We start from the raw sequence: 26,761 nt of genomic DNA, 5'->3' as shown, positions 1-26,761 counted from the left end.
GAACCCATAGCAGGAGATTCCACACCCTGATCTTGGGGATCTGGTGGCTCTGGTAGTGTCTAGTCAGAAAGATGGGTACTGTGAGATGATGCTTTGGAGGGCTGCGTCGAGTTGAGGTATTCATGATCCTATGCCACCTCCGGGGAGACACGCCCATCCCCCTGTGTCACCCCTAGGGGCAGGACCACCCGGAGGCCGGGGTTGCTGCGGCAGGGTGTCCGGGATCGGCCGGGAGCTCCTGGTGGCTCTGGCCACTAGATGGCTCCACTGGCCACCCTGAACCTCCTCCGGGCTCCCCGGCCCGGCATCCTGGGGGTTGGGGTGCAAGGAGCGAGATGGAGGGTGTAGCATGCAGAGTGTCCCTAAACCCTACCATGCTTGGCCCCTGCCTCGAGATAGCATTTCCTTATCACGACCTGTCCTAAGGAGGGTTGAGAGACGATGCGGGAAGGTCGAGTCCTTTACGAACCCCCAGCCAAACCTCAGAGCACCCTGTCCCTGAAGAGTGCCCTGGGGACAGGGACACAGAGGTGCAGGAACACGGTAGTGCCTGGGTAGGGAGTGGGACACAGGACTGCAGAGACACAGGGACATAGAGGGGCAAGGATATAGGGGTGCAGGGACACGGGAGTGCCTGGGGACAGGGGAGTCCCGGGATACGGAGGAAGAGCAGGCCATCCTCCCCCAGACCAGAACTTCCTCTTCTGCCCAGAGGAGGAGGAGGGATGGAGATTGTCGCACTGCCGGTGTCCCTCTCACCGTGTGGCATGTGGCCATCGTGTGACGGCTTGAGCACATTGACCCTCCATGCAGATTCCCTGGGGCCATTGGGGTAGGGGCAGCATCCCGAAATTCTGGTACTTATCTCGGGGGGGGGGGGGGGGGGGGGGAAGGGGAGGAGGTGGCACTCCTCACTGAAGGCAATGGGGGGTTAATATAGGAGGGTAGGGGCAAACAGACCCTATAAGGTGTCCCCAAGATGAGGGTCCCTCCCTATCCAAAAGAGGGATGTTGGGTAGGACCCCCTATAGGATGGGGGGTAGGGAAGACTTTCTCTACTGAGCCCTGCATCAGAGTTACCCCAGGGCAAGGGATGGGATGAGATTTCGGACCCTCCTTCAGAGAGGATGAGGGGAAGACTGCCCCAACCCAAATGTGAGGCGCAGCCTTTAAGGGGGCAGGGGTCGCTTTATTGGGAGGTGAAACATGCCCCAGAAGGGAGAAGGGGCAAGGGGGAAACTCCTGGCCCGATCCCAAAGAGGGGAGGGTTTAAACGGAGGGAGGGAGGGAGGTTGTTGCCCTCCCAGATACCAGACCCGTGACGGCACATCCGGCACCTGCCCCACAAGGAAAGCACTGCCAACCCAGCGCTCCAGAGCGGAGCTACCCAAACTGGGGAGCGACGCCCTGATCCTCTCCCCACATGGGCACCCCCGCCCCGGTTTCTCCCTTCACCGCCTCACACTGGGACTCCTACTCCTGCCCCCCTCCTAATAATGGGGAGTGACATCCCGACCCAATTCCCACATCGGGACCACCCTCTCGACCCCCGCCCCACACCGGGGACCCCCGCCCCACGTTGCAGAGTGATGTCCGATCCCCTCGCCACCCTGCACCGCCCCGCCCATCCTCGCTTCTTAGAACCCCGCGGAGCCGCTGTCCCGCAGAGCAGGTGCGGGGCGTGTCGTGATCGGGCGTATCGTGACGGGGCGTGTCGCGGCGGGGGCGTGCCCGCAACCCGCGGGCGGTGCGGGGGTGCGCGGGTGCGCGGGACCGGGATGGTGCCGGGATGGTGCCGGGATGGTGCCACGGCTCCTCATCGCGCTCCTTCGCTTTTTCAGCCGCGGGTTCCTGCGGGCGGGGGACGCCGCTCCCGGCCCCGAGGCGCTACAGGTAGGGACGTCGGGACCTCCACCCCGAGGGGTCCTGCGCACCTCCCTCCCACTCGGGACCCTCCTCTTCTCAACCCGGATTTCCATCCCCAGCCGCATCCCCTCCCATTCGGGACCCCAATCCCAGCTATCACCCGTTCCACCTGGGACCCACAACCCACCTTCTCCCGTCCCACCCGGAAACTCAGACTCGTCTCCTACCCGGGACCCCGACCCACGTCCCCTGACACCTGGGACACTCGATTCACCTGCCCTGTTACTGGGGACCCCCACCCCAAGCACCTCTTCTTCCACCCGGGACCCTCAGCCCTCCTCCCCTCCCAAACCACGACACGCGACTCACCTTCTCTCCCACTCGGGACCCCCATTCTCACGGCCTCCCCTCCCACTCGGTCCCGGGGGCGGTGGGGGTCCCCGTGTTTATGCTGTGGAGCGGGGCTGGGAGTCGGGGCTCCCGATTCGCCGTGCTCGGACTCCCCATCCCTTCCCGCACCAAGGGTGAAGGGGACTTTCCCGAGCATGTTTGCACCCGTTTGTCTCCCCCTTTTCGGTGGGGGGCTCTGAACACCACGGGGAGAGCTTGACAGGGAAACTGAGGTACAAATGGGGCTCCCGAGGCGGGGGGCGACGGTGCCGTTTTGTGTCGTTGTTCCCGTCCCGCGTCCCCCCGAGGCTCGAGGACACTCTGGGCTTCACGTAGGGAGGAGGCAGTGGGTTGGGGAGGTGCGGATCCCGGCGGGATCCCGGGAGGAAATGGGCTGGACTGGAAGGGAGGGGGGGGCCGGCCCGGTCCCGAGGGGACCCTCACGCCCTCTGGCAGCCGTGCCAGGAGCTGGGTCATGCCATGGGGGCTCTCCAGGACACTGTGAGCTACCCTGGGGAAAGGGATACCCTGGGGATCCCGGGGGATCTGTGGCCTCGGGCTGGGGGTCCATTCTGTCCTAGGGCGTTTGGGGTGCGATGTGCTTGGGAGTGTCTGGGGGTTTCGTTTTTCTGGGGTGGTTGGAGTCCTCCCTTCCCTGTGTCCCCTTGCCCCTCTGGCAGTGGGAGCCTCAAGAGCTCAGCTGCGTATTCCATCCTGCCGCCAGACCTCGGGGTGGGTGTGCTGGGAAGGACAGAGCCCCTTCAGCACCCTCAGCAGGACTCAGCTCTGAGACCCCCACCCTCCTTACACCAGCTGCACATTTTGGAGAGATGGAGGCTGCATCCCATTATATGGGTGGGAAAACATTTGGTCCTTCCTGCTCCTGCGTCTTCGAGCACACCCAAATTTGGGGAGGGGGTGACTTGAGGGGGGTTCTTCCCATTTTGCAACTGTCTGTTCACCTGGATGGATCCCTGACCTGTGTGCTGATGGTTTTGGGTGTAAGAACCATGGCCTTGGTCCCCCTGGGGGTACAAGGGATTAGGGGGCTGCTTAGGGGGCTGCAGGGGGCTGTGGGTTCAAGACAGGAGCGACGACCTGGAGATTCAAGCTGGGAAACGAAAGGAAGGAAACGCTCTTTGGGAAATTGCTGAAAGCTGCTGACTGAGAGAAAGAAGCTGAGCAGGGCCAATGTGCCCCGGGCGGGGGGGGGGGGGGGGGGGGGGAAATGAGCCCCCCTTCCCCCTCCGGATGGGAAGGTTGCGGCTTGAGGACATCTGACCTGTCGCTCTGCACGGGGGTGGGATGTGAACTCCTCACTGCCCAGTGCAGTGATATGGGGGTCCCTGTGATCCCTGTCGGTCCCAGCCCTCCAGAACCCAAGTGGCCCCGACCTAGGAGGGCGCTGACAGCAGGGCAGGCTCTGAACCCCGGACACAGCCCCCCAAGGGGATCTGGGGGTGGGGAGGTAAGGGAGCCACAACTCCCAGCCCGAGGGGCCCAAAACACACCCATATGGCGGGGGTGGTGGGCAGGGTGGGCAGACTGGTTTTCTCCCAGACCATCAGCACTGGAGTGGCAGCGAGGAGGAGGAGGAGTGGATCACATGGTGGGGCAGAGATGCAGCCCCAGCCATTCCTGGTGTGAGGCCACAGTGGCAATGGGATGTGACCCAGGATGTATGAGGAGTGAGTGGTAGGGATGGATCCTGCCCCTTCTCCAGCACATCCCAGCCCACGGTAGATGAGGAACAGCTCATCCCCCACAAAATACCACAGGACTCCTGTCCCCATTGGTGTCCTGGGTACTGACTGCATCTGGAATCCCATCCCCAAGCCTAGGGGGGAATATAGGGGGTATATAGGGCTTGGGGTATTATTACCCTCCAACACCCTGCAGTGGGGTGAGGCTGAGAATGTCTGTTTCTCCTCTCACTCCCTGCCATGAGCTCCAATGCAATTACCTGCAGAGTGGATCATGAATCAAATCGTAATTGATACATGTTCACAGCCTGGAGAAGCAGGAGGGGCTTGGGGAGACCCCCACTGTCCCCAGAGATTGGGAGGGGGCTCTGGGGGACTATACTTAGGCACCTTTACTGACCTGCCAGGGACTGGGGGGCCTCAGCCAGCATCACAGGGCTCTTCCTGCCTCAGTTTCCCCTTGTGTGGGACCAGCCATGTTCAGTGGGCTGAGGACCTGTTGAGGGCAGTGAGGGGACATGCATATGCGGGCGTTTGTCCTTGTGTTTCCTCTGTCAGACACAAACACATCAGCAGGGCAATAAAGGGGAGGAAAGGGCTGTGGTGGCTTCTTTCCATTACATGCAGCAGGGCTGGCTTCCTCCCACACTCAGCAAGGCCAGGAGGTAGAGCTAGATCCCCAAACTGGGATTGGTGGTGCACCCCAGTGTTTCCCAGCCAGGTGGTCCCCACAGGCCAGGGGTCAAGGGGTCACTGCTTGCAGGTGTGGAATCAGCCTGTGCTGGCACTGCAGTGGCCTGGGGCTGATTTTTGAGGGTTTTTTTTTGTTTGGGATATAGGTTCCAGTGCTCTCATGCCTCATGACATCACCCGGGAAGGGAGGTCTGAGGTGGGAGTACCCTGCTGGACCCCAGGCAGTGGAGCTGGGATGGGGATATTCCTGCTGCACCCCAAGCAGACGGAGTTGGAGGGGATTAGTCCTGCTGCACTCAGAGGGGATTAGTCCTGCTGCATCCTGGGCAGTGAGAAGCTGGGACAAGATGCTCCTGCTGCAGGAATGACATGGTGGCATCTTCCACCTGAACGGGATAGGCCCCGTGGGTGACCTTGGCTTTTTGGAGTCAAGCTGTGACGTTTGGCAGGGAGGTAGTGGGCTGGGATCCCCTGCAAGCCTGGGTCTGGAGGGTGGTCCTCTGGGAGCTGAATCCATGGATTTGGGTATCCTGTTGCATACCCACCCTGGCTACTCCGTGGATGTGGGGGAGAGGGTGGTGGGGACCTGCCTGAGGGAGCCATGGAATAGAGCTAGCTCCCGAGTCTCCCTCCTCTTGGTGCAGGAGAGATCACTGCTCCTGGCCTGGCTCTGGCAGATGCAGGGTGTCTGGCACCTTTGGATGTCCTGGCCACAGCTTTGGAACCCCCCCTAGACAAGGGGGGGCTGGAGGTCAGACCCCTGGCTGGGTGCTGACACATTAAACACCAGCACTGTGATCCTTTCTGCCATGTAATGGGCTTTGGTCTTCTCCTGGCCATGACTCAATTTCCTCATCTGAGTAGCGAGACCCTCCCAATTCCTAGACCCCTTCATGGCAATTAAGAGTTGCATCCCACCATCAAACCCTCTCAGGCATGGAAAATAAGACCAGTCCCTGTACAGACAGAGTGGAATGGCTGGGGTGGGGGGGGGGGGGGCAGGCAGCTCTGGCAGCCCCCAGCCCCCCACACCCTGCTCCGGTGCACTGCCCAAATCAAATTCCTCCCCAGCTGCAGATGGCCAGGAATTCAATTTTCCCAGATCCCATCAGAGACTGATAAATGAGGTCCCTAATCACTGTGCACATCCCATTAGCGCCAGCCATACCAGGAGGGGATGCACGGATGGATGTAGGAACGCTGCATCCCCCTTCCCATCCCACTGATTTCTATCCACCCAAAGGACTTAGGTGTCCCCCAGGCCCTCTCTGGCTGTATCCCCAGAGCTTTGCCATGATGGTCCCAAGTAGAGCCAGGCACAGAGACCCCTGCATGGCTAATCCACCAGAAAACATCTAGGAAAGTCCTGGAAACCCAGCCAGTGTGGATGGGAAGGGGACTATGTGCCACGGAAGTTTTTCCAGCAATGCCATGTCCCAGGAATGCACATCATGCCACCTCTCTCCCATCACTGCCACTGCCAGCACCCAAAGCTTGGTGCCAGCTGGGTGCCAGGATGTTTCTGTCCTTTGGGGTGAAGGCACCTGCATACCAGGGATTCTCCTAACCATGGAGCAGTTTCCCTGCAGCTGCTGTAGGAGGGTCCATATGCCCCTCCCTGACATGAGTTAGGGACAAGTGACGCGGGGCTGAGTGGGGTCCCTTTCCCCCTCTCTGATGTGGCTTAGAGACAAGTGACAGTGAGACCCTCAGCCCTCACCACCTTCTTTCTTAGAATAGTGAACTAATTAGTGACAAACTAGTGACAGACCATTAGGCTAGTGGCTGAGCCAGCTGTTCCAAGAAGGCCACGATGTTCTGGGGACGGAAATCCTTGAGGACTGTGGCTGCTGTCCCGATTTGTTCTGCCCAACAAAGGGACATCAACAGGAAGCAACCTTGACTCCAGCCCAGTTCTCTTGGCCCCGGGAGGCCAGGCCAGGATGTGGGGGGACAGACTTGGAGCACCCCAAGGGCTTGTGAGGTGTCAGAGGTTAGGAAATTTGCTTGGTTCAGCAAAACATACCACTCAGAATGTGCAGGGTCCTCAGGGAGTGGCATCTCTCTGGTTCCAGGCTGTAGAAACTCCATGTGCAAATGGTCTGTGCAAATGTCCTGTGCAGTCTGAGCATGCCAGGCTCCAGCGAGGCTGATGTATGGGCAAGGATGAGAAGGAGGAGGAGGGGCTAAGGGATGCACTGAGCTCCAGGGAGACACTGGGCTCAGCACAGCTCATTCCACCTGGACCAAACTCTACTGCCATTCTAAGCAGGTCTTGCATGGCCATGACCCTTTGCAGATAGGCAAACTGAGGTAGGAAACTTCCACAGAAAGGGAAACTGAGGTAGGCACAGGCATGCAGGGCTACTTGTGTGATTTTTTTTTTGGGATTGTTAATTCCACAGACTTGTGTCCTCCAGCCCTTGGAAGCCTCAGCCTGGATCACTGGGTGTCAGGGTAGCTCCATGACAGGGTCCTGCACCTCAGCCCTTGCTTCCTATCCATGTTGCAACAGGACCCCAGGCAAATGACCATAAGGAGACAAGAGATATCCCAGAAGTGTTTCCTTCCTGTTTGCCCTCATTATCCCCCTGGAAAAGATGAGGTAATTAAGGAGCTACCGTGTTACAGGTTGTTGCTGCCTGATTAGATTAACGTAATGTAATTTGGGACTAAGAGTGGTGCTGGGAGGAAATGGATGGATGACTTCCCAGCTGGAGTTGGGCAGAGCTGCCAGCTGTACCTTCCATTCCATCCCTCCATCCTCTGTTGCCCTGGACCTTGCTCCAGGGACACTGATGGAGGGTTATCAGGGCTGCTACTTTGCAGGACTAGAGATACTTCCTCTGTTTTCTCACCCCTACAGAGAGGATTTCCTGGGGAATTGTGACTGTGGAGCAGAGGGAAGAAGCCTGGAGCAGTGTCAGGGGTGATAGAGACAGGGTGACAGGGTGTCAGCAGTGTAACAGCCTGTGGCAAAGCTGAAGGGTATCAGGGATGCTCTGGGGTGGGGGAGGGTGGGAACACGGACACTGCCTCTATTTCCCCAGCTCTGTGGGAGGATTCCCTGGGAAATTGTGGCTCTGGGCCTGGAAGAAGGAGCAGTGTGGGGAACAGGGACAGGGTGACAGTGCCACTCTGCCCACAGTACAACTGGTGACAGCAAAGTGGTAACCTGCTGCCTTCAGGAGTTGCTTCCCTGCTCCTTAGCTCAGTTTCCCCATTCATACCCCAGTGTCAGAAGCTGGTGATCTCCTGCCTGGCCCTGCCCGGTCCTGCTTGGCCCTGTCCACTGCTTGTTAGTCCGGCGTTGCCAACACACAGACAGAGTTTGGCTATATTTAACCACCATGGCCGGAGCACGAGGCTGAGCAGCCAGGGGAAAGCAGCCCCCCAGAACTGGAGGGGGCTGGGCGGCTCAGCATTGCTGGAGGTGGGAGAAGAGGATGAATCATGGCTCAGGGATATTTTGGGATATTTTTAATGCCACCAGATTGCTCGGCAAATGCTTGGGCAGGGCGGCGCGGGCGCAGGCTGGGTGTTTGCTGGCAGCTGTGGCTCAGCTTGGGGGTCTAAGGGGATCAGCTGCTGCTCCCCGTGGTGCTGTCACTCTGCAGCCGTGCATTGGAGAGGTGACAAAGGCAGGACATCTGTCCCTATGCACTTGGAAACAACTCTGGGTGTGATGGGTGGGGGCAAAAGGGGGTCCTGGAGCAGCATGTTCCTCCTTGAAGGGGAGGCAGGAGGGGAAAAAGTTTCCCCATCACTTTCCCTGGGAAGGGGGAAGGGCTGGGAAAAGGCAGAGCTGGGGCATGGGAGAGAGGGTGGGTGTCTCTGCCTGCAGGGTTGTGGTGGATAGGGAGCCCTTGGACAGGGACAGGTACCCAGGCACCCTGTGAGTGAGACACAGGGAATGGTAAAGGTCTGTGTGGGTGGAGGTAGGCTGCCTCCCAGGATTTTGCTTTTCACCTGTCAAATGTAACAAGATCCAGAGGTTGGTGGCTAAAAATGCATCATTTCTGAAGATATCACAGTGGGAGGGAGCCCTAAGCCCCCAGCACTGGCTCTCAGCCTTGAAACAAGGTGACTACATGGTCACCCTCCTCATCCAGAGCTTGGTAGGGAATTCCCTGGGGAGCAGCTCCTCTGTCCTTGAAGTCTGCAAACACTCTGTGAGAGACATTGGGGCTGGTGAGACAGGCAGCAGGGGGGTCCTTTGCTGTGCCCCAGTCCCCTCCTTGCTGTGTTCTGCACTCCCAAGCATCCCAATCCCTTTGCAATCTGAACCTGTAAAATCCATTGAGAAACAATCTGCATGGGATGTGGGTACGGGGATGTACTGCCCACAGGCACCAAGAGCTGCACACTCAGCATCTTGGATGCTCTAATTTGATTTGGGGCCTACAACTGGGGGTGAAGTTGTCCAGACAGAGCGATGTCCAGCTCCATCCCGAAGGTGATTACTCAGACAGGGGCTAATAGACTAATCCACTGCCAGAATTAATTGGGCTCATTTCCCTTGCTTTCACAGATGGATAAGGTCCTGTTGGAGGGCAGGAGCCGAGTAAGCTCTGAGGGCTCACTGTGTCATGGATGCCTCAAGCTTAAGTGGTCACCTCTGGCAGATCATTTACTTGGAATTTTTACAGCAAAGCTGGGCTGGAAGCTTGGCAGGGAGATGATTCATTTCCTCGAGGTTCTTTGGGGAGGGTTGTGGTAGGAGTCTGCCACTGAAGCCTAGGCTGCTGCCAGCATCCACTGTAGAATCAGCACCCATGGGTGCTCTGGCAGCAATGGCAGGAGCCATCTGGGGCCTCCCCAGCCCAGCATCCCCTTGCAAGGCAGGGTGGGGGTCCTGCAGCCCTGCTCAGCACTCCTCTGGGAGCAAGATGCTCCTAGGCACCTGGCATTGCTGCCTGGCTCTCTGTGCCTGTTTTCCCATGGTTAAAGAGTAATCCAGTGGGTAGCAGGTCCCAGTTTTGAGCTCTGCTTCATGCAAACTCTACTCACCAAGTGCTCATGTGTGTCCCCTCTCAGAGAGAGACCCCAAGGTCCAGGTAGCCTCAAGAGGGCTAAACATCCCAGTGGGTGCCTCACTGCACTGGATGCAGCTTCTGCCTGCTGCGAGGAGGTTCCTCCTCACCCTTAGGGGGGCTCCATTCATCTCCCAGGAGCAAGGCCAGGAGAAAGAGTGCAAGCTCAGAGACCTGAGACCCTGTGACATCAGTGTCCTCCTCTTCCAGGCCCCACCCTCCACATGACAGGTGTGAAATGAACCTTTCTGGAGAGGAAGCTGGCCAGAATGGGATTTCTCTATTTCATAAACATCCAGAGAAGCTGAGGGTGCCACGGAGGACAAACCAAGCTTCCACAGCTGGGTGGGGGGGGCGGTCAGAGGACAGATGTTGCTGATCTTCTTGAAAAAAGTCATGTTTTCACTGCTGGTGAATTCCCTCTGCTAAAAAACCCTGCTTTTAAATCCCAGCAGGATCTATGGAAGCTTGGGATGGGGACTCAGGAGCTTGTGCTGGGGGTCCCCACCACCACATGCATGGGGACAGGATGCTTCTGCAGCTATCCAAAGGGAAAAAGAGGGGCAAAAATAGCAGGGGGGGGGAAGGGCCATTTTCCATGAGGGAGAGAGTAGGTAGTTCTCTGGAGGTTGGCCTGTGGCAGGATTTGGCTTTGCTAGAGTGGGGGGCCCATGTTGGACCAGAGACAAACCCTTACTCTAAGGAGATGAATGATGTCATTAATCTTCTACTGGCTCCTGCGGGAATATTGAGGCAGATAAGGCTCTGGTGTTGCACTGCACCATGGGATGCTGGCCAAGGAGAGCTAGCAAAATTCCTGCCAGCATTGAGGTCCCATGGGTCACCCTGTCAGCTCAAGGAGTCTGGCAGGGTGAGATCAGTAGACTTGTCCTCTCAGACCAGAGAAAAGGTGACAACAGTCCTCTCAGACAGAGAAAAGTCCGTGGGTGGGGGCTTCACAGAGCCATGTGTGTGCATCACGGGGACAGGACAGGGACAGGGTGCTGTTCACCTGCTTTGCAGGAGCAGCATCCTCAGCTCCTGGGCTGTCAGCAATGCCATGCTATGTCCCCTTCCCATACCCTGTCCTTGGATCTGTCTCCAAAGCTTTCTCTCCATGCCCATTTCCAGACAGCATTTCCCTCCAGAGCTGCTGGGTGTGCAGCAGCTGGGATGAAGGTGTTGGACTCTGCTCCAGCAGCTAGGAATTACAATCCCTCTATGCTTTCTCCTGTTTTAGTGAAGTTAATTAACCCCCTGTGCCCACTTGGGAAGTGTTACCATAGCTCTGCCCTCCAAGGAAGCTGGGATGCAGAGCAGGTGCTGGGAGCTCTCTCTGGGAGAGGTTTGATCTCCACTGGGTGCAGGTAGAGGGCTGTGTGAGTCCAGCTTGGTGGGACCTAGAGATGTTCCTGGTGACAGGCATGGGGTTGCTGATGGTTTCATCTCTCCACTTTTGTTGGGGATACGTGTGCCAATGCAGCCTCCTCCAAAGACCCCGACATCCGTGGAGTAGTGATGGATCTGAAGGAGCCCCCACCCAAACTGGAGTAGTGCCTGGATGGTTTGGATTGCTGGGAGTAGGACACAGGGGACTCCACAGCAAAGGGAAAGGCTTTTTATGGCAGTAACCAGGATGTGGCTATGGCAGTCACTCTGGCTATGCTGGCTCTAGGCCCAGGCTCTGTCCTAGCAGAGCCCCCAGAGTGAGTCTGCAGCATCCTCAGGGCTGGGGGACAGGAAGTGAGGGTGTTAGGGTAAACCTGTGCTCTGGGCTAAAGGAGGTGGATTGGGAGTGGGATGAATGGGACAAATGGAATTAGTGGGATGAGCAAGTACATATGCAGGATGAGTGGGGCGAGTGGAAGGAGTGGGATGATCCATTGAATGGGATGAGCCATTGAGTGGGATGAGTGGGTTGAGCTGGATGAAAGGAACAAGCAGAGTGAGTGGGATGAGTGGGATGGGCAGGACGAGTGGGACAAGCAGGTGAGTGGGATGAGCCATCAAATGGGATGAGTTGGATGAACTGGATCAATATAGTGAATAGGCTGGGTGGAATGAGCAGGATGAGTGGGAGAAGCAGTTTAGCGGGATGAGTGGGATAAGTGGAAGGAGTGTGATGTCCTTCCTAGCCCACCCTCACTCTCTCTACCTTCTTGCTAGGCTGCAAACCTTTCTGACAGCATCTGCTGCTGTCTCCTTATCTTGGGAATATCTTCTTTTAGCTCCTACAGCTTTCCCTGCACTGTTTCAGGGAGGGACCTATATTCCCAGCCCTAATAAAGCCACCACCTATATCCAGCTGCCACCTTTCCATCCCCACACCAAAAATGCCACTGGCATTTGATGCCCCAAGCAGACCCAAGGGACCCACTCAGGCTCTGCCCCATCTTCCCCTGCCCCAGGGGGGCCACTGTGGAGGATCCGGTGGGACAGAGGGATGGCAGGACAGCCACCTGTCTGAGGCCTGGCTGTATTCTACAGTGCATGTGTCTCCAGTGTGAGTAAGTGACTGGAGATGCAGCCCTGTTGGAATAACATCCAGTGCTGATGTCTTCAGCTGGAAGCACCCTCACCACCAGCCACACTCCCAGTGCCACTTGGATCTGACCCCATGGCCAAGTATGCTCCCAGGGTGGGTGGGAGGAATGGCCCTGCAAGGGGCTGCTGTCCTGGATGGAGTCATGGGGTGCATGATAGTCCCCAGGTCTGGTTATCAGGAATGGAGCCTGGAGCCACCTGGCAAAGCTGGGACCAGAGAAAGAGCAAATCCCAACACCATTATCCAGTGTCTGATTTGGAGCATCTACTATTTCCATCATAACATCATCCTTATCCCAGTCTCCCAGACAAGAGCTGGAGGCAGGAGCAGAGCTGGGAGGGTCGCACCACAGAGCCCCCTGTGCCCTCCAGCTTTTCCTTGTGTCCATCCTAACACCTCTGTCCCTCCATGGGATTGTAATCCCCAGATGAGCTTTAATCCATCTCCTTGCCCCATTTCTCTTCCCACTGGTGCTTTATGGCATGGCTAGCACTGAGGGCAGTGTGGCTCAGTGCCAAACCCTCCTCTCCCTTTTGGGGACCTCCCACCTCCCCACATGATGGACATTGACCAACACAGTAGGATTCGGCTCTAAAAAAGGCACCAGGCAGACTCGAGGCCACTGCAAGGGGTCTGGGAGCAGAAGGACCCATGCCATGGCAGGGGTCAGAGAGGATGGGTGCTGCAGTGCCCTTCTCCATGATATCAACCTCCAGTAATCCCCTGCTGTGCTCTTGTCTCTCTGCAGGATGCTCTACTGAGCCTGGGTGCTGCGCTTGATGCCACCACCCTGCGTAATGCCCTCCGCCATGCCCTTGTCACCCTGCTGCCCGCTGTGGTAGGTGGGCGATGCATCTACATCCCCTGGGGACTGGAGGAATGTGAAGCAGAGCATCCTCCTTGGGTGGGTGGGGGTTATGGGGTTGCTGAGACTCCCTGGATTGGGGGGAGCCCAGGAGGGAGTAGAGAGTGGATTATCTGCTGGTTGATGCTGGGGTTCAGCCTGGGGTGGTGTCTCTTTATCCCCAGCCCACTGCAGAGTTCTCCCCCTATATGGGCCACCTGTCACCACCAGGGTGCTGGTGGTGGCCCTGGTGCTCATGGTGGCCCCAGGGTGCTGGTGAGCCTGGGGGTGCTGGTGGCCCTGATCCTGGTGACCCTGATGCTAGTGGTGGCTGGGCATAGTGCCAGTGCCATTGCATGGGGCCCCCCAGCCATGGCTGGGTGTGAATGGTGCACATGTGTACAGGTATGTGTGCACACCTGCACATGACTCTGTGTCAGCAGGGATATATTTGTGAATGTGTGCTTGTGCAACTGCGGGTGTGCACATGTGTTTATGCACATGTGTGGCTGTGCACACATGTTTGCACATCTGTGTGCTGCCCCTCTCCCCCAGGAGCATGTCTATATCTACCTGCTGGATGGGGACACACGGCTGCTCTGTGATGACCCCCCCCATGAGCTGCCGCCCAACGGGAAGCTCAGGTGAGCTCGGCCGCTTCCCCAGCCCTGGGCATGGGCACACAAGTGTGGCCCAGCTGGTGTGCATGAACAGGTGTGTGCATGGAAGGCAGGAGGGTTTCCATCCCTGTCCCCATCTCCATCCTCATTCCATCTCCATACTTGTGACCATCCGCTTTCCCTTCCCATCCTCTTCTTCATCCTGGATGTGCACACGTGCACAGGGGCTATGTGTATGTACAGGGACACACATATTTCCATGGGCTGTGTGTGTGCAGGAAGACAGACATTTGTGTCCAGGGGCTGTGCATGCTTCCAGGGACACACATATGCACATGTGTTGCACAGTCCTTGAGCCTGCCCTTTCCCGTGGGTGTCTCTGCTGTGGGGGTTGCCCCTTCCTGGGGGTTTACCTTCCCAGGTGCCCTTCCCAGGGGGTGCTCAAAGTATCCCTGTCCCCACAGAGATGCTGTGCAGAAGCAGAAGCGGCTGGAATGTGCGGGGCTGCTCCCTGCCGAGCTCCCTGGCCGGCACCTGGGACCCCTGGCAGCACCCCTGGCCCCTGGAACACAAGGTGGGAGCTGTGGGAAGGGTGGTCTTGGTGGACATTTATGGGGGTATGGGCATAGGGCTGGGTGGTAGGTAGGTAGATGGAGAGACAGGGAGGGGTATTGAGATGTGAGTGGATGGATGGATGGATGGATGGATGGATGGATGGATGGATGGTCCATCCATGGGTGGTAAGAGGCAGTGGCTGAGACAACAGTGTGTGGGTGAGTGATGGATGCATCGACAGGTGGGTAGAAACAGGATGGAGGCATGAGGGACAGGTGGGCCCTGGGACTGAGGGGTGCTCTCAGGGACAAGAAGATGGATAGATGGCTGACTGACTGGCTGGCTAGCTGGGTGGGTCATGACACATCAGGAGGTAATGGAGACATACATCCCAAGAGCTGAGTTCCACAGCTCCAGGCTGTCTCTGGGGCCCACCTGGGACCGACACTCTGTTGCTTGCAGTGCTCATCATCCCGCTGGTGGACAAGAACAGTGGGGCCGTGGTATGCGTTATCCTGGTGAGTGCAGGAACATGGGCAGGGCTCTGGGGACAGGACCTGGACATGAGGGTCCTGACATCACTCCTGCTCCAGGTACACTGTGGCCAGCTGAGTGACTCAGACGAGCAGAACCTGCATGCATTAGAGAGACATGTGAGTGACTCCTCCTGAACTGTGGACCTGCCACCTGGGGACCTACCACCCTTTCCCCCAGCCCTGCTGTTCCTTGTCCCTTCTGCCCAACCTTGCAGGCCCTGGTGGCATTCCGGCGCCTGCAAGCCCTGCAGAAGTTGCAGCCCTGGCCCCAGGTCAGCCTCTCCACCAGCTCCTCCCAGACCTCTCTGGCCAAGCCTGAGAAGGCACCTGACAGCAGCTATAATGACCTAGACTGCAAGATCCTACAGCTCTGTGGTAAGTGGGGGGACATTAGGAAGGGTGGGGTGTGTGGACAGGCTGAAACCATGCTCAGTCCCTCACAGCACTGTGACCCTCATACAGGTGAGCTGTATGACCTGGATGCCGCCTCGCTGCAGCTCAAGGTCATCAATTATGTGAGTAGTTGCTCCACCAGCCCCCTGTCCCCATCTGCCCCCAGCCCCAGGACACACCAGGGAGCCCTGTTTTATTCAAAACAAGAAAATTCCCCAAAGCCAAGAAAAGCCTCAGGCATCGGCTGTGGAGTCATCAGTAGTGATCAGAATGATCTGCCTTGCAACAACCATCAATAGTCTCCAGAGTTAACAGTGCCACTCTCATGCCAAAAATTCTTTGAGAGAACATACAGGTTCTTCTCCTGCTCTCTATTATTCTGTACCTCAGTATTACCCTCAGTAGCGTCCATCAGTAGTCTCCAGAGTGAACCTGCTCAGTCCATGGGGAGGAGGTTCTGGGGAGGGACACCTACTTCTCTGTGGCATGTGTGGGCGCCCTGGGCACAGGGAGGCAGAGGAGGGGCTGGATTCTGTCTGGGGAGTGCTTGGGGCAGGCTGGAGTTCTGACTCTCCCCTTACTCCCCAGCTGAAACAGGAGACCCAGTCTCTGTGCTGCTGCCTCCTGCTTGTCTCTGAGGACAACCACCAGCTCTTCTGCCAGGTAGGTGCCACTGGGCCAGTCCCGCAACCCTGACTCCCACAGAGGATTACAGGCACCCCCTGACATGGTGTCTTCCTCATGGGTACCCCCTCCTTCCCATCTTTTCCAGGTGGTGGGGGACCATGTCCTGGATGAGGAAATCAGCTTTTCAGTGAGCAGGGGGAGGTGGTGAGGGGTTGGGAGGTCAGGGGGGTGGGCAATAGATGCCATGAGCTAACATTTTCCCTTTCCCTGCAGCTTACCTTTGGGCGCCTGGGGCAGGTGGTGGAGGATAAGAAGCCCATCACCTTGAAGGACATCAGTGAGGTGGGTACCAGCTGTGTACCTTCCACACCTGGGGACATGGGTGTCACACCAGTGTTTCATGGGGCTTTCTGGAGTGGGCCAGAGGTGCTGGTTCTAGCCCCATCTTGCCTCTCCCTGCAGGAGGAGCACAAGCAGCTGAGCAGCATGTTGGGCTGCGAGGTCACCTCCATGCTTTGTGTCCCTGTCATTAGCCGGGCCACCTCCCAGGTGGTGGCACTGGCCTGCGCCTTCAACAAACTGAGTGGAGAGAGGTGAGCAGCATTTTGGCTGGGACTCTCTGTGGGGCTGCAGCCCCTCACTTTTGGGGTGCTGGAGCATTTTCGCCATGGAGAAGGGGGGGACCAATGGGGACAGACAACTGAGGTGTGCCCCCGCCAGCTACACAGACACGGATGAACACAAGATCCAGCACTGCTTCTGCTACACCTCCACAGTGCTCACTAGCACCCTGGCCTTCCAGAAGGAGCAGAAGCTCAAGTGTGAGTGCCAGGTGAGCATGTGCAGGACCATACCACATGCGTGTGCGTGCCCCATCCTGCACTAGTCACTAATGGTATTCTCTCTGTCCCCTCAGGCCCTGCTGCAGGTGGCAAAGAACCTCTTCACCCACTTAGGTAGGTGCACTGGAGAGCACCTATGGTGAGGGAGTGGAATGGGGAATGGATGACCACCCCCCACCCCCAGCCCTGGAGGGTGGTAGCAATGGGGTCTCTGTCCCCATCCAGGGAGAATCTTGTCCCCTTGTTTGGGAATGGTAACAGAAGGGTGATATGAGCTGGCACAGAACCTGGCATGCACTGATGCTGCATGGCTGCATGCATGCACGTAGCATGACCATAGAGCTCTTAGAAACATGTGTGCACATGTGCAGTTGCGTGTGTGCACTGCTGCACGCACGTATGTGCTGCTCATATGTGCACATGCCCCACATAGCCCCCATCCCTCTGTGCCCCCCAGACTTCCTGCCGGGACCCTGAGCTAAACCCTCCCCCCTGCTTTCATTGCATGAGTGAGGAATGAGGGGGCAGTGCTGCCTGGCTGGGGGTCCCTGACCCTTCACTGCTACCCCTGCAGATGATGTCTCTGTCCTGCTGCAGGAGATCATTACGGAGGCCCGGAACCTCAGCAATGCTGAGATGTGAGTGGTAGTGGTGGGGCATATGGGTGAGGGGACACAGGGGGGACACTGAGCTCCCCTGTGGGTGAGAATGGCAGTGGTGTGTCTTGCAGATGCTCTGTGTTCCTGCTGGACCGGCTCAGTCACGAGCTGGTGGCCAAGGTGTTCGATGGTGGAGTGGTGGATGATGAGGTGAGCACAGGATGGAATTGGGGGGCCTGGGGTTGTGTCCCTCCCCCCAGGCTTGCTGGTGATCCTCTTCCCCTGCCCACAGAGCTACGAGATCCGCATCCCAGCAGACCAGGGCATCGCTGGGCACGTGGCCACCACTGGCAAGATCCTAAACATCAAGGATGCCTACTCGCACCCGCTCTTCTACCGTGGCGTGGATGACAGCACCGGCTTCCGCACCCGCAACATCCTTTGCTTCCCCATCAAGAATGAGAGCCAGGGTGAGAGAGTGATGGGGGAACACTGGGAAGAGGGGGGCACAGGTCTGGCCCAGCAGGTGTCTTAGTCAGCAGCACATGGTGGTTTGGTCACCCATCACGTGGACATGACACTGTCCCTGGCATGCAGGCACAGGCACAGCATCATGCCCAGCCTGTGGGCATGAATCCTGTTCAAGCACTGGGGCACAATCCTGGCTCAGAACTGTCCCCAGCATGTGAACACCATTCTGTCCCCAGCCCATGGGCACCACTGTGTTCCCAGCCCGTAGGCAAAGCACTGCCCCAGCAAATGGGCATGACCCTGTCCCAGTCCCACAGTCACAGTCCTGTCCCCAGCATCAAGGCAGCATTCTGTCCCATGAATGTGGGCATGGTCCTGTCCTAACCCTTGGGCTCAGTGCAAAGTTCCTGGGTGTGGTCCTGTCCCCCTGCAGACAAACACAGCACTGACCCCAGCACACGGACGTGATCTTATCCTAGTCCATGGGCTCAGCATGGTCCCTAGGTATGATCCTGTCCCCGTACAGACACTCAGCACTGTCCTTGAGCACATGGGCATCATCATGTACCCTCCTGTGGGCACGATCCTGTCCACCAACACATGAGCATGGTACTGTCCCTGGGCATGAGCCTGTCCCAGCCCCTGGCCACCGCACTGTCCCCAGAATGTGGGTGTCATGCTGTCCCCAACCTACAGGCACAGCACTGTCACTACTACTTGGGCACAACCCTGCTGTAAGCCCATGGACACAGTGCTGTCCCCAGCATACAGACATGACCCTGTTCCCAGCACAAGGGCCTGATACCCCTGCTGTCCCCCCTCTGCTCCAGAGGTCATTGGGGTGGCAGAGCTGGTCAACAAGATCAATGGCCCTTGGTTCAGCAAGTTTGATGAGGACCTGGCCACTGCCTTCTCCATCTACTGCGGCATCAGCATCGCCCATGTATGTACTGAGGGGTCCTCCACTTGGAGGGCATCACACACAAGGTGGGCTCCCAGCTCTGCCACAGCACAGAGGGATGGGGATGGGGGGATGTGTTTGTGTGGTACCTATTCCTTGGGGACAAGTGGTGGTGGCCACAGGATGGGAAGGGAATTAATGGGCACAAAGATATGCTGTGGTGCCAGGGTGGGCTTCGGAGTGCTGGAGGGTGTCTGCCCACCCCCAGCACTCCCATATCCTGATGCTGCCCCACAGTCCCTGCTGTACAAGAAGGTGAATGAGGCACAGTACCGAAGCCACCTGGCCAATGAGATGATGATGTACCACATGAAGGTGAGGTAGCATGAGGACAGGGACAGGGATGGGGACCCCTGCTGCCAGCATGGTGCCCCAACACTTTATCCCAAGGTGGTCACACAGTTGGGTGGTGGTGATACCCTAGGGCTCTCTGCTCTCACTGGCTGGTGAGAGGTTCATGTGGCCTTTGGGATACCTGGTGACCTGGTCACAGTGTGGGTCACTGGCTATGGCTCCTGCAGGTGTCTGATGATGAATACACTAAACTGCTGAGTGAGGGCATCCAGCCTGTGTCCACCATTGACCCCAACTTTGCCAGCTTCACCTACACACCACGCTCACTGCCTGAGGACGACACCTCCATGGTGAGGACCACGGCGACAACTCTCAACTGCCATCATCCCCCGCCTGGCCTTGGTCGGATCATATATCCTAAACCTGGGGTGCTGGGGTGTTGGGGTGAAGGGATGTGGTTGCACCTTTGAGCATCTTCCTGCTAAGCAGGGGCAGGGGTGGCTCGCGGGGGACCTTGCTGGGCATTGTCATTTCTTGCCACTTACCATATCCCCTCTGCCAGGCCATCCTGAGCATGCTGCAAGACATGAATTTCATCAACAACTACAAGATGGACCGTCAGACGCTCACCAGGTGAGTCCCTGTCCCTGTCCACTTTCCCTGTCTCCATCCTCATTTCCATCCCCATCCACATCACCATCCACCTACTTCATCCCCTCCATCTCCTTACCCATCTCTGTTCACACCCATGTCCCTGTCCCTGTCCCCATCCACATCCTCATCACTGTCCATCTTCTCTGTCCCCTGTCTGTATCCTCATCCCTATCCCTATGCCCATCCCCATGCAGCTGTCTACCTTCCCTGTCCCTATCTCCCTCCCATCACCCGTCCCCATCCCTTCCCCATCCCATCCTCATCTTCATCCCCATCCCCATGCCTGTGCCTGCCTGGTAGACATCTGGCAAGGTGGAGGTCCCTGTGGGGTGAGACCCACCCTGCATGGCTTTGCCCCTGACCAGGTTCTGCCTGATGGTAAAGAAGGGGTACCGTGACCCTCCCTACCACAACTGGATGCACGCGTTCTCTGTCTCACACTTCTGCTACCTGCTCTACAAGAACCTGGAACTTGTTAACTACCTGGAGTAAGGCCAGGTGCTATCCCTCCCCCTGTTCTCCAACCCCTGGCCTGGCTGGGGTGCTCCCTGCTCTCCTGCCTGCCTCAGTTTCCCTCCTCCCGCTCTCCAGAGACATCGAGATCTTTGCCCTCTTCATCTCCTGCATGTGCCACGACCTGGACCACAGAGGAACAAATAACTCCTTCCAGGTGGCCTCGGTGAGCCGAGCCCAGAGCTGGGATGGGCAAGGGGGAAGGAGAGGTATGGGGACAGCTGTGGGGGTCTTCACCCCCATAGTTCCATCATTCTGTCTGCTCTACCTTGCAGAAATCAGTCCTGGCCGCGCTCTACAGTTCAGAGGGCTCTGTCATGGAGGTAAGATCCCCCAAATCTCTCATTGCCCATCTCTCCTGGGTTCTGGCTGTGTGGCAGAATCCTTGCCTGCTTTCATGGTCCTGGCTTCTCCCACAGAGGCATCACTTTGCCCAAGCCATTGCTATCCTCAACAGCCAAGGCTGCAACATCTTTGACCACTTCTCCAGAAAGGTGAGCCCCCCACCTTAACACCTCTCTCATGCCACCCCCTGCCCATGCTGAGCCCCTGCGTCCTCTCCAGGCCTTCTGCTCCCCTTCCCTGGATCCTAGGAGATGTGGGAGCTGGCAGGGGCACAGAGCTGGTCACAGCAGCTGCCTTGCCCACAGGACTACCAGCGCATGCTGGACTTGATGCGGGACATCATCTTGGCCACTGACCTGGCCCACCACCTCCGCATCTTCAAGGATCTCCAGAAAATGGCAGAAGGTGAAGATCCTGGGATGGAGATTGGGATTGGGATTTGAGGGGTGGTAGGAACTCATCCCATCAAGGCTGGGAGGTGGCACAGGAGGTTCTTATGTCAGGGGTGAAAGGGCTGGGACATGACACAGAATGTTCTGGCTGTCCCTAAAGTGCTCATGTGTGGAATGATGGGGGCTATAGAGCTCTGTCCTGAGCTCCCCATCCCAACCCCTGCCTCACACTCTGCCCACAGTGGGATATGACCCCAAGAACAAGCAGCACCGCAGTCTGCTGCTCTGCCTGCTCATGACCTCCTGTGACCTGTCTGACCAGACCAAGGGCTGGAAGACCACCAGGAAGATTGCAGTGAGTGCCACACCATGGAGCTAAACCCCCTGAGTGCCACCTCACAACCCACCTAGGCCACCTGCATATCCCCAGGGACACACCTGCCCCTCATGGAGTGGGTTCCTCCATGCAGGACCTTCGACCATGCAGAACCCAGTCCCTCCAAGCCAGACCATATCCCTGCTTGATTCAGAGCTTGGGGAGGGGTCTGGAGAGCAGTAGGGATGGGGGATCATCCCAGGCTGCAACCCCTGTGCTGACACCTGTCTCTTGCAGGAGCTGATCTACAAGGAGTTCTTCTCCCAGGGTGACCTGGTAGGTACCACCTGGCAGGGTTGGGCTTGGCCAATGCTCCTAGAAAGCACCAGTGGGATGGGGGGGTGTGGGCAGTGAGCAGAGAAGTCTTGCCTGGGAATGGGGGGAAAGCACCACTGGCACTGACCCCCCCTTGCCACCCATGCAGGAGAAAGCCATGGGGAACAGCCCACTTGAGATGATGGACCGGGAGAAGGCCTACATCCCCGAGCTGCAGATCAGCTTCATGGAGCACATTGCCATGCCCATCTACAAGTGAGCCCCAGTGCTGGTGCTGGGATGGGGAGGACCCCCTGCCACCCCCACCTCCCTTAGAGTGGGATGGGGTGCTGTGTGGCAAGTCTTGCAGATGTTGGGGGGTGTTCCAAGCAGTGGGGATGGGGGTTGCACTCAACTAAGGGGGGTGCATTGAAGTAAGAGGGCGCAGCCCTGTGCTGATGGAATGTGTTCCCCACTCCCCAGATTGCTGCAGGATCTCTTCCCCAAGGCAGCGGAGCTCTACGAGCGGGTGGCCAGCAACCGGGAGCAGTGGACCAAGGTCTCCCACAAATTCACCATCCGGGGGCTGCCCAGTAACAACTCCCTGGACTTTTTGGATGAGGAATATGACCCACAGGCCCCTGACCCCCAGCTCAATGGCTGCCTGGAATCTGAGGTGGGGCAGACCCCCGAGGCTGGGGCCGAGTGAAGAAGGCGATGGGGGGCCACAGCCATGGCTGGGCTGGGAGCATCCCCAATCCTCATCCCCCAGCCTATGGGGAGGAGGTTTGGGGGGATATCGGTGAATCTGGACTACCACGGCAAGGGCTGTGTGCTGCCAGCAGCTGCCACTGGTCCTTCCCCACCACTGGGTGATTATCTCCTCCCTCCGGGGCTGGTGTTCAGGTGTCCTGTCCACCCGATTGTCCATGGGACACTGCCTTGGTGGCTGGGAGCACCAAAGGACACATTGGGGCTGGGGGATAGATGTGCTTTAAACTGCCTTAAGACTGCATGTCCTGTCTCCATGGGCTGTCAATAAGAATGATGTCCTTGGTGGAAGCACTCATAAGAGGGGTCGGTCACCATGACATCGGTGTGCATGGATTAGCAGGACAGAGGGGGATGGTGTGGGGCAGGATGGCGAGGGGCAGTTGGAGAGGTGTAGGGTGGCTGTAGAGCATATGGGGGTTGTTGCCATGGACCACGGATGAGGTCCACAGAAGAAGGTTGGCTCCAGCTGGAGGAGGGAAGAGACACCAGAGTGGGATGGCCACAGCCATGGGGATGTGCCTGCATCCCCTGCTGGGTTCCACACTAGAGAACCAGCTGCAGCCTCTTCCTAGCAGCTGCTGAGTATCCGTTGGCTAAAAGCCCCACCCCTCTAGGACCCCTGAACCCACTCACCCATGGAAGGGCTCATATCTCTCACACAGCCCAGTCCCATGCAACCACACAACCACGTCCCTTACAAGGGCTACACACTTGCCAAGGCTGGGGGTCCTGCTGCTGGTTTGCATGCGCAGGGGAGGCTGTGCTCCACAGAGGGTCCATCTGGTCCCATATATCACCTTCACCTTCTGGTCCCATACATGTCCTTACCATAGGTAGAGGAATATAGGTGTTCCTGTGAGGTGTCCAGCCAGGAGCCTCCTCACTAGAAGCAGCTTCTCTGGTGACCATGTTGTGAGCATCCCTAGCTCACAGTGGCTTCACAACTCCTGCCATACCAACCTCTGTGCACGGATCCTGCTGACATTTTGGGATCCTTCTGGTCTTGCAGACCACTGGACATGAACCTCAAAGGTCTCCTGTGATCCCTCTGGTCCTGCAGACCACCATGCATCGACCCTGCCATTTTCCTGTGGTCCCTCCAGTCCTACTTGGCACCATGCATGGATGCTGTTGTCTGCCATGGTTGATCTGGTCATGCATGGACCCTGGTGTTTTCCCATGACTCCCTTCTTGTCCTGACTGCCATGCATACACCCCACCAACCTCCTGTGGTTTTTCTGGTCCTGCAGACCACCGTGCATGGACCCCAATGCTTTCCTCTGTGTCCTACAGACCACTGTGTATGGACCCTGCTGGCCTTCCTGTGGTCTCTCCAGCCCCACAACCCAACCCATATGGACTCTCTCAGTCTCAGGGGCTCCACCAGCTTCCAGGGTCTGGCCAGCTGTATATGATCCTTGGCTCTATCACCCCAGCTAAAGCCACATGAAACACCCATGGGCAGGGGAACTGTAGAGAGCAGCTTGCCCTGCTGGGGCAGAGCTGAAGAGGGGGCTGGGGCTGAATGGGTGGGCTCAGTATTGAGGGATTAGGGTGCACTGAGCCCTCAGGCTGCATCATCCAGCTTGTGGGGGCTGGATGAGTCCACCACCACATCAGGGAAAGGTGATGGGAGCAGCATGGTAAAATTCCAGCACTGCTGGCATTGGTGTTGGTTGTGTTGGGATCAAGAGTGCACATGGGGACATTTGCTGCCCCATCCCCACTCCTCTGCAGTAACCCATGGCACCATCCCAAGTGGTGCCACAGCAGGTCCCTCCTGGTCTTGGGCTGCACAGTGGCTGCTTCTCTCCTTGGCTTTGTAAGCAATGACTTGCCTGTGTTCTTGGGATACCTGGAGTGTGTGTCTGCAGGAGCAATGGGAGACCTCAACGCTGAGCTGCTCCACGTGGCTGAAGTGACCTGAATTCCTTTTGCCTTACCTACTTGGAGATGCCTTTAGTGAGATGCTTTGCCTGAACCCTGGTGGGACCCACCTGGTGACTGAGTCTGTCTGCTGGCCCATGGTTTTGCCTCCAAGACCCCCTTAAGCCCTTCCCCCCATCCCACACTGCCATAGGGGTGCCCAGAAGGCAGCAAATCCCCAAGCTGCAACAGGAGGACAGCAGCTCCATCCCTGTCATGACGTTGGCACAGCCCTGGTACCAACGTGCCAGTAGGTACAACTGTTCGAAGACAGTCCCTGCATCCCAGTGCCAATCCAGGGATTCCTGACGTTGCACAGATCTCTCCATCCAATAGATGTGGGGGTGTCCTGCACTTGGGTTCTGCATCCCAGGTACCACACCATGGTGGGAGCACACAGGGATGCCCATTTCCCAGCTGGATTCCACTTTTCCAGCCCCTGCTGCTGGTGTGTGTAGGTAGCCAATGCTTTCCCAGCTCCTGCCCCTGTATATACCCCTCTGGATACTGAGGACTGCAGCTCGCACCCAGCCCAGCTCACCCATGAGTGTGCACAGGCATGTGTGGGTGTGCAAACCTCCTCCAGCTTTTCTGTCCTTCTGTCTTGCAGCACTGGTTGTTCTGGACTCCAGTGGAGCCTAAGGAGGAGATGACTTCTCTTTCTTGCTCTCCTCCTCCTTCTTCTTCTTCTTTTCTTCCTCCTCCTTGTTCTCTTCCTCCTCCTCCCCCTACTGTTTCTCCTTCTCCTGCTCCTTCTTTATTATTATTTCTCTCTTTTTTGGTGGGTTTTGGTTTTCCTAAATAAATTTCATATGTCAACCTCCCTGTGACGGGTTGGTGGATGGCCTTGTTGGGGTCTGGGGCGCTCCAATTAAAACTTATAAACACCAAAATCACCTTCAGGGGGAGAATCCCGCTTGGGTCGAGGAGCTCTGACTCCCCAGGAAGCTCCAGCCCCTCCTTATGTTCCACTCTCACAGAATGCTCCAATGCCCCAGGATTCATTGATCCTGAGTGCTCCAGCTGCTCTCGTCCCTTCCCTGTGCCCTGTTCCATCCTGAAATGTTCCAGAACGTCAGGATGCTCCAATCCCCTGGGATGCTCTTTTCATCTCTGTCTGCCAGGTTGGGGCCCCTCCATGCCTGGACTGGAGCCATGTTGGGACCCATCCAGCCTGGCAGCAGGGGGAGCTGAGCCAAGGGCAGGATCCAGCTTAGGCTGGGACTGCAGTGGGATCCTAGGCTGGGATTCAGGATGAGGCCAGTGTCAGAACCCCTCTGTGCCTGGGCTGGGACTGGGGCAGAATCCAGCTGATCCTCTGGCTCCTGCAGCCCTCCTTGCACGGCCCCAGAGGGGACCCCCTAGTCTGCCCATCATCCATGTATCAGGGCTGTAGCTTTCATTCCTGCCATCCGGTTAAGGAGCACTTTATTATTCAAAATCAATGCAGCACTTTCATTCCAGCCCAATCTGATAGCTTTTGGGCATTTGATACCCAGAGGAAAAGTCCCCAGAGACTTTGGTGCTGGCATGCTCTGGCACTCAATGAGCTGCCAAAACTGGGGTGAAAAACTGCCCAAACTACCAAATGCCTCCATCCTACTCCAAGCGCTGATTCAAATCCTGGGATTAAATCCTTTAATCCTCCGAACTAGTCTTATAAGCAGGGCTTATGGTCCCCAGCCAGGAGCTGCCCCACTTCTGCCTCTGCGACCGATGGGTCTATGCCCTTAGGTGACATTCCTTCTTGGATGAGACAGGGTATCACGGCCTTCCTTCCAGACCCTGACTGCAGCCTCGGCCCGTCATTTCTTTCTGTCCTTTTGTCCTCGTTGATCCCTAAGGTGGGGTGCAGGTGTCCCTACAGTGAGGTAGAGGAGACACCACGCGTCCATCCTCGGTCCCCTCCATCCACCCCACGATGGCCATGGGGGCGGGATAGGAAGGGGATGCTCCATCTGGAGATGAACGTAGCACTGGAATCACCTGAAGCCGGTTCCCCATGGGCTGCTCTGCGACAGGAGGCGGGCAGGAGGGGGACGCAGCCAATGGGGAGGCCGGGGGAGGGAGGACGGACGTGTTCCTGCAGGGAAGGCGGATTCCATTGGAGGAGGGGAGGGACACCTCGGGGGCGGGGTGTTCGCAAGTGCGTGTGTGGGTGCACGGTTGTGGGCGCACTTGTGTTCATGTGTGTGCACATGGGGCGTGCATATTGTGTTGTGTGCACGTATATGTACGCATGTGTAGTTGTGTGTGCACATGGATGCGTGCGCACACATCTGTGCATGCATGTACGTGCACGTGTGTGTGCATAGCAGTTGTATGCAGATGTGTGTGCATGTATGTGCAAGTTATGTCCCTCTGTTCACAATATCTTTGTATTCACACTCGTGTGTCTGTGTTCACAAACGTGTCTCCGTTGACAGGCAGGTCTTTGTTCTCACACACGTTGTGTCTCTGGTCACACGAGGGGGTCCGTCCCCCTGGTATGTCCAGGTGCAGCCGCTGGGGGGCGCCCCGAGCCGTGCGCGTGCTCCCGCCGCTCTGCGTGGGT

The 26,761-nt window shown here is 57.5% G+C and overlaps 1 protein-coding gene and 1 long non-coding RNA gene across 2 annotated transcripts in view; one reads left to right on the top strand and one right to left on the bottom strand.

Moving 5' to 3' along the window:
* Positions 1–25,026, top strand: part of PDE2A (phosphodiesterase 2A) — a 42,481-nt gene extending 17,455 nt beyond the window's left edge. Inside the window, exons 2-31 of the mRNA XM_053970960.1 lie at positions 1,842–1,893; positions 12,979–13,068; positions 13,630–13,718; positions 14,159–14,268; positions 14,712–14,767; positions 14,843–14,902; positions 15,001–15,160; positions 15,248–15,300; positions 15,767–15,841; positions 15,951–15,992; positions 16,079–16,147; positions 16,268–16,398; positions 16,526–16,637; positions 16,722–16,761; positions 17,222–17,285; positions 17,378–17,456; positions 17,539–17,716; positions 18,548–18,660; positions 18,916–18,993; positions 19,200–19,322; positions 19,535–19,605; positions 19,992–20,114; positions 20,218–20,305; positions 20,415–20,462; positions 20,559–20,633; positions 20,790–20,889; positions 21,119–21,231; positions 21,490–21,528; positions 21,677–21,783; positions 21,991–25,026. Coding sequence (XP_053826935.1) covers positions 1,842–1,893; positions 12,979–13,068; positions 13,630–13,718; positions 14,159–14,268; positions 14,712–14,767; positions 14,843–14,902; positions 15,001–15,160; positions 15,248–15,300; positions 15,767–15,841; positions 15,951–15,992; positions 16,079–16,147; positions 16,268–16,398; positions 16,526–16,637; positions 16,722–16,761; positions 17,222–17,285; positions 17,378–17,456; positions 17,539–17,716; positions 18,548–18,660; positions 18,916–18,993; positions 19,200–19,322; positions 19,535–19,605; positions 19,992–20,114; positions 20,218–20,305; positions 20,415–20,462; positions 20,559–20,633; positions 20,790–20,889; positions 21,119–21,231; positions 21,490–21,528; positions 21,677–21,783; positions 21,991–22,216 — 2,764 coding nt within the window. The 3' untranslated portion in view covers positions 22,217–25,026. The remainder of the gene's footprint in view (positions 1–1,841; positions 1,894–12,978; positions 13,069–13,629; positions 13,719–14,158; positions 14,269–14,711; positions 14,768–14,842; positions 14,903–15,000; positions 15,161–15,247; positions 15,301–15,766; positions 15,842–15,950; positions 15,993–16,078; positions 16,148–16,267; positions 16,399–16,525; positions 16,638–16,721; positions 16,762–17,221; positions 17,286–17,377; positions 17,457–17,538; positions 17,717–18,547; positions 18,661–18,915; positions 18,994–19,199; positions 19,323–19,534; positions 19,606–19,991; positions 20,115–20,217; positions 20,306–20,414; positions 20,463–20,558; positions 20,634–20,789; positions 20,890–21,118; positions 21,232–21,489; positions 21,529–21,676; positions 21,784–21,990) is intronic.
* Positions 25,027–25,639: 613 nt separating this feature from the next.
* Positions 25,640–26,757, bottom strand: LOC128803023 (uncharacterized). The gene is made up of 3 exons (XR_008435613.1): positions 26,596–26,757; positions 26,194–26,290; positions 25,640–26,068 (listed from the first exon to the last, which is right to left on the bottom strand). It is a non-coding gene; the product is annotated as an uncharacterized LOC128803023 (long non-coding RNA).
* Positions 26,758–26,761: the final 4 nt, after the last annotated feature.

The sequence above is a fragment of the Vidua macroura genome, chromosome 2, assembly GCF_024509145.1.
Source record: "Vidua macroura isolate BioBank_ID:100142 chromosome 2, ASM2450914v1, whole genome shotgun sequence".
Lineage (NCBI taxonomy): Eukaryota > Metazoa > Chordata > Aves > Passeriformes > Viduidae > Vidua > Vidua macroura.
Note: the sequence above shows the minus strand (reverse complement) of the source record. Positions and strands in the feature narration are given on the sequence as shown.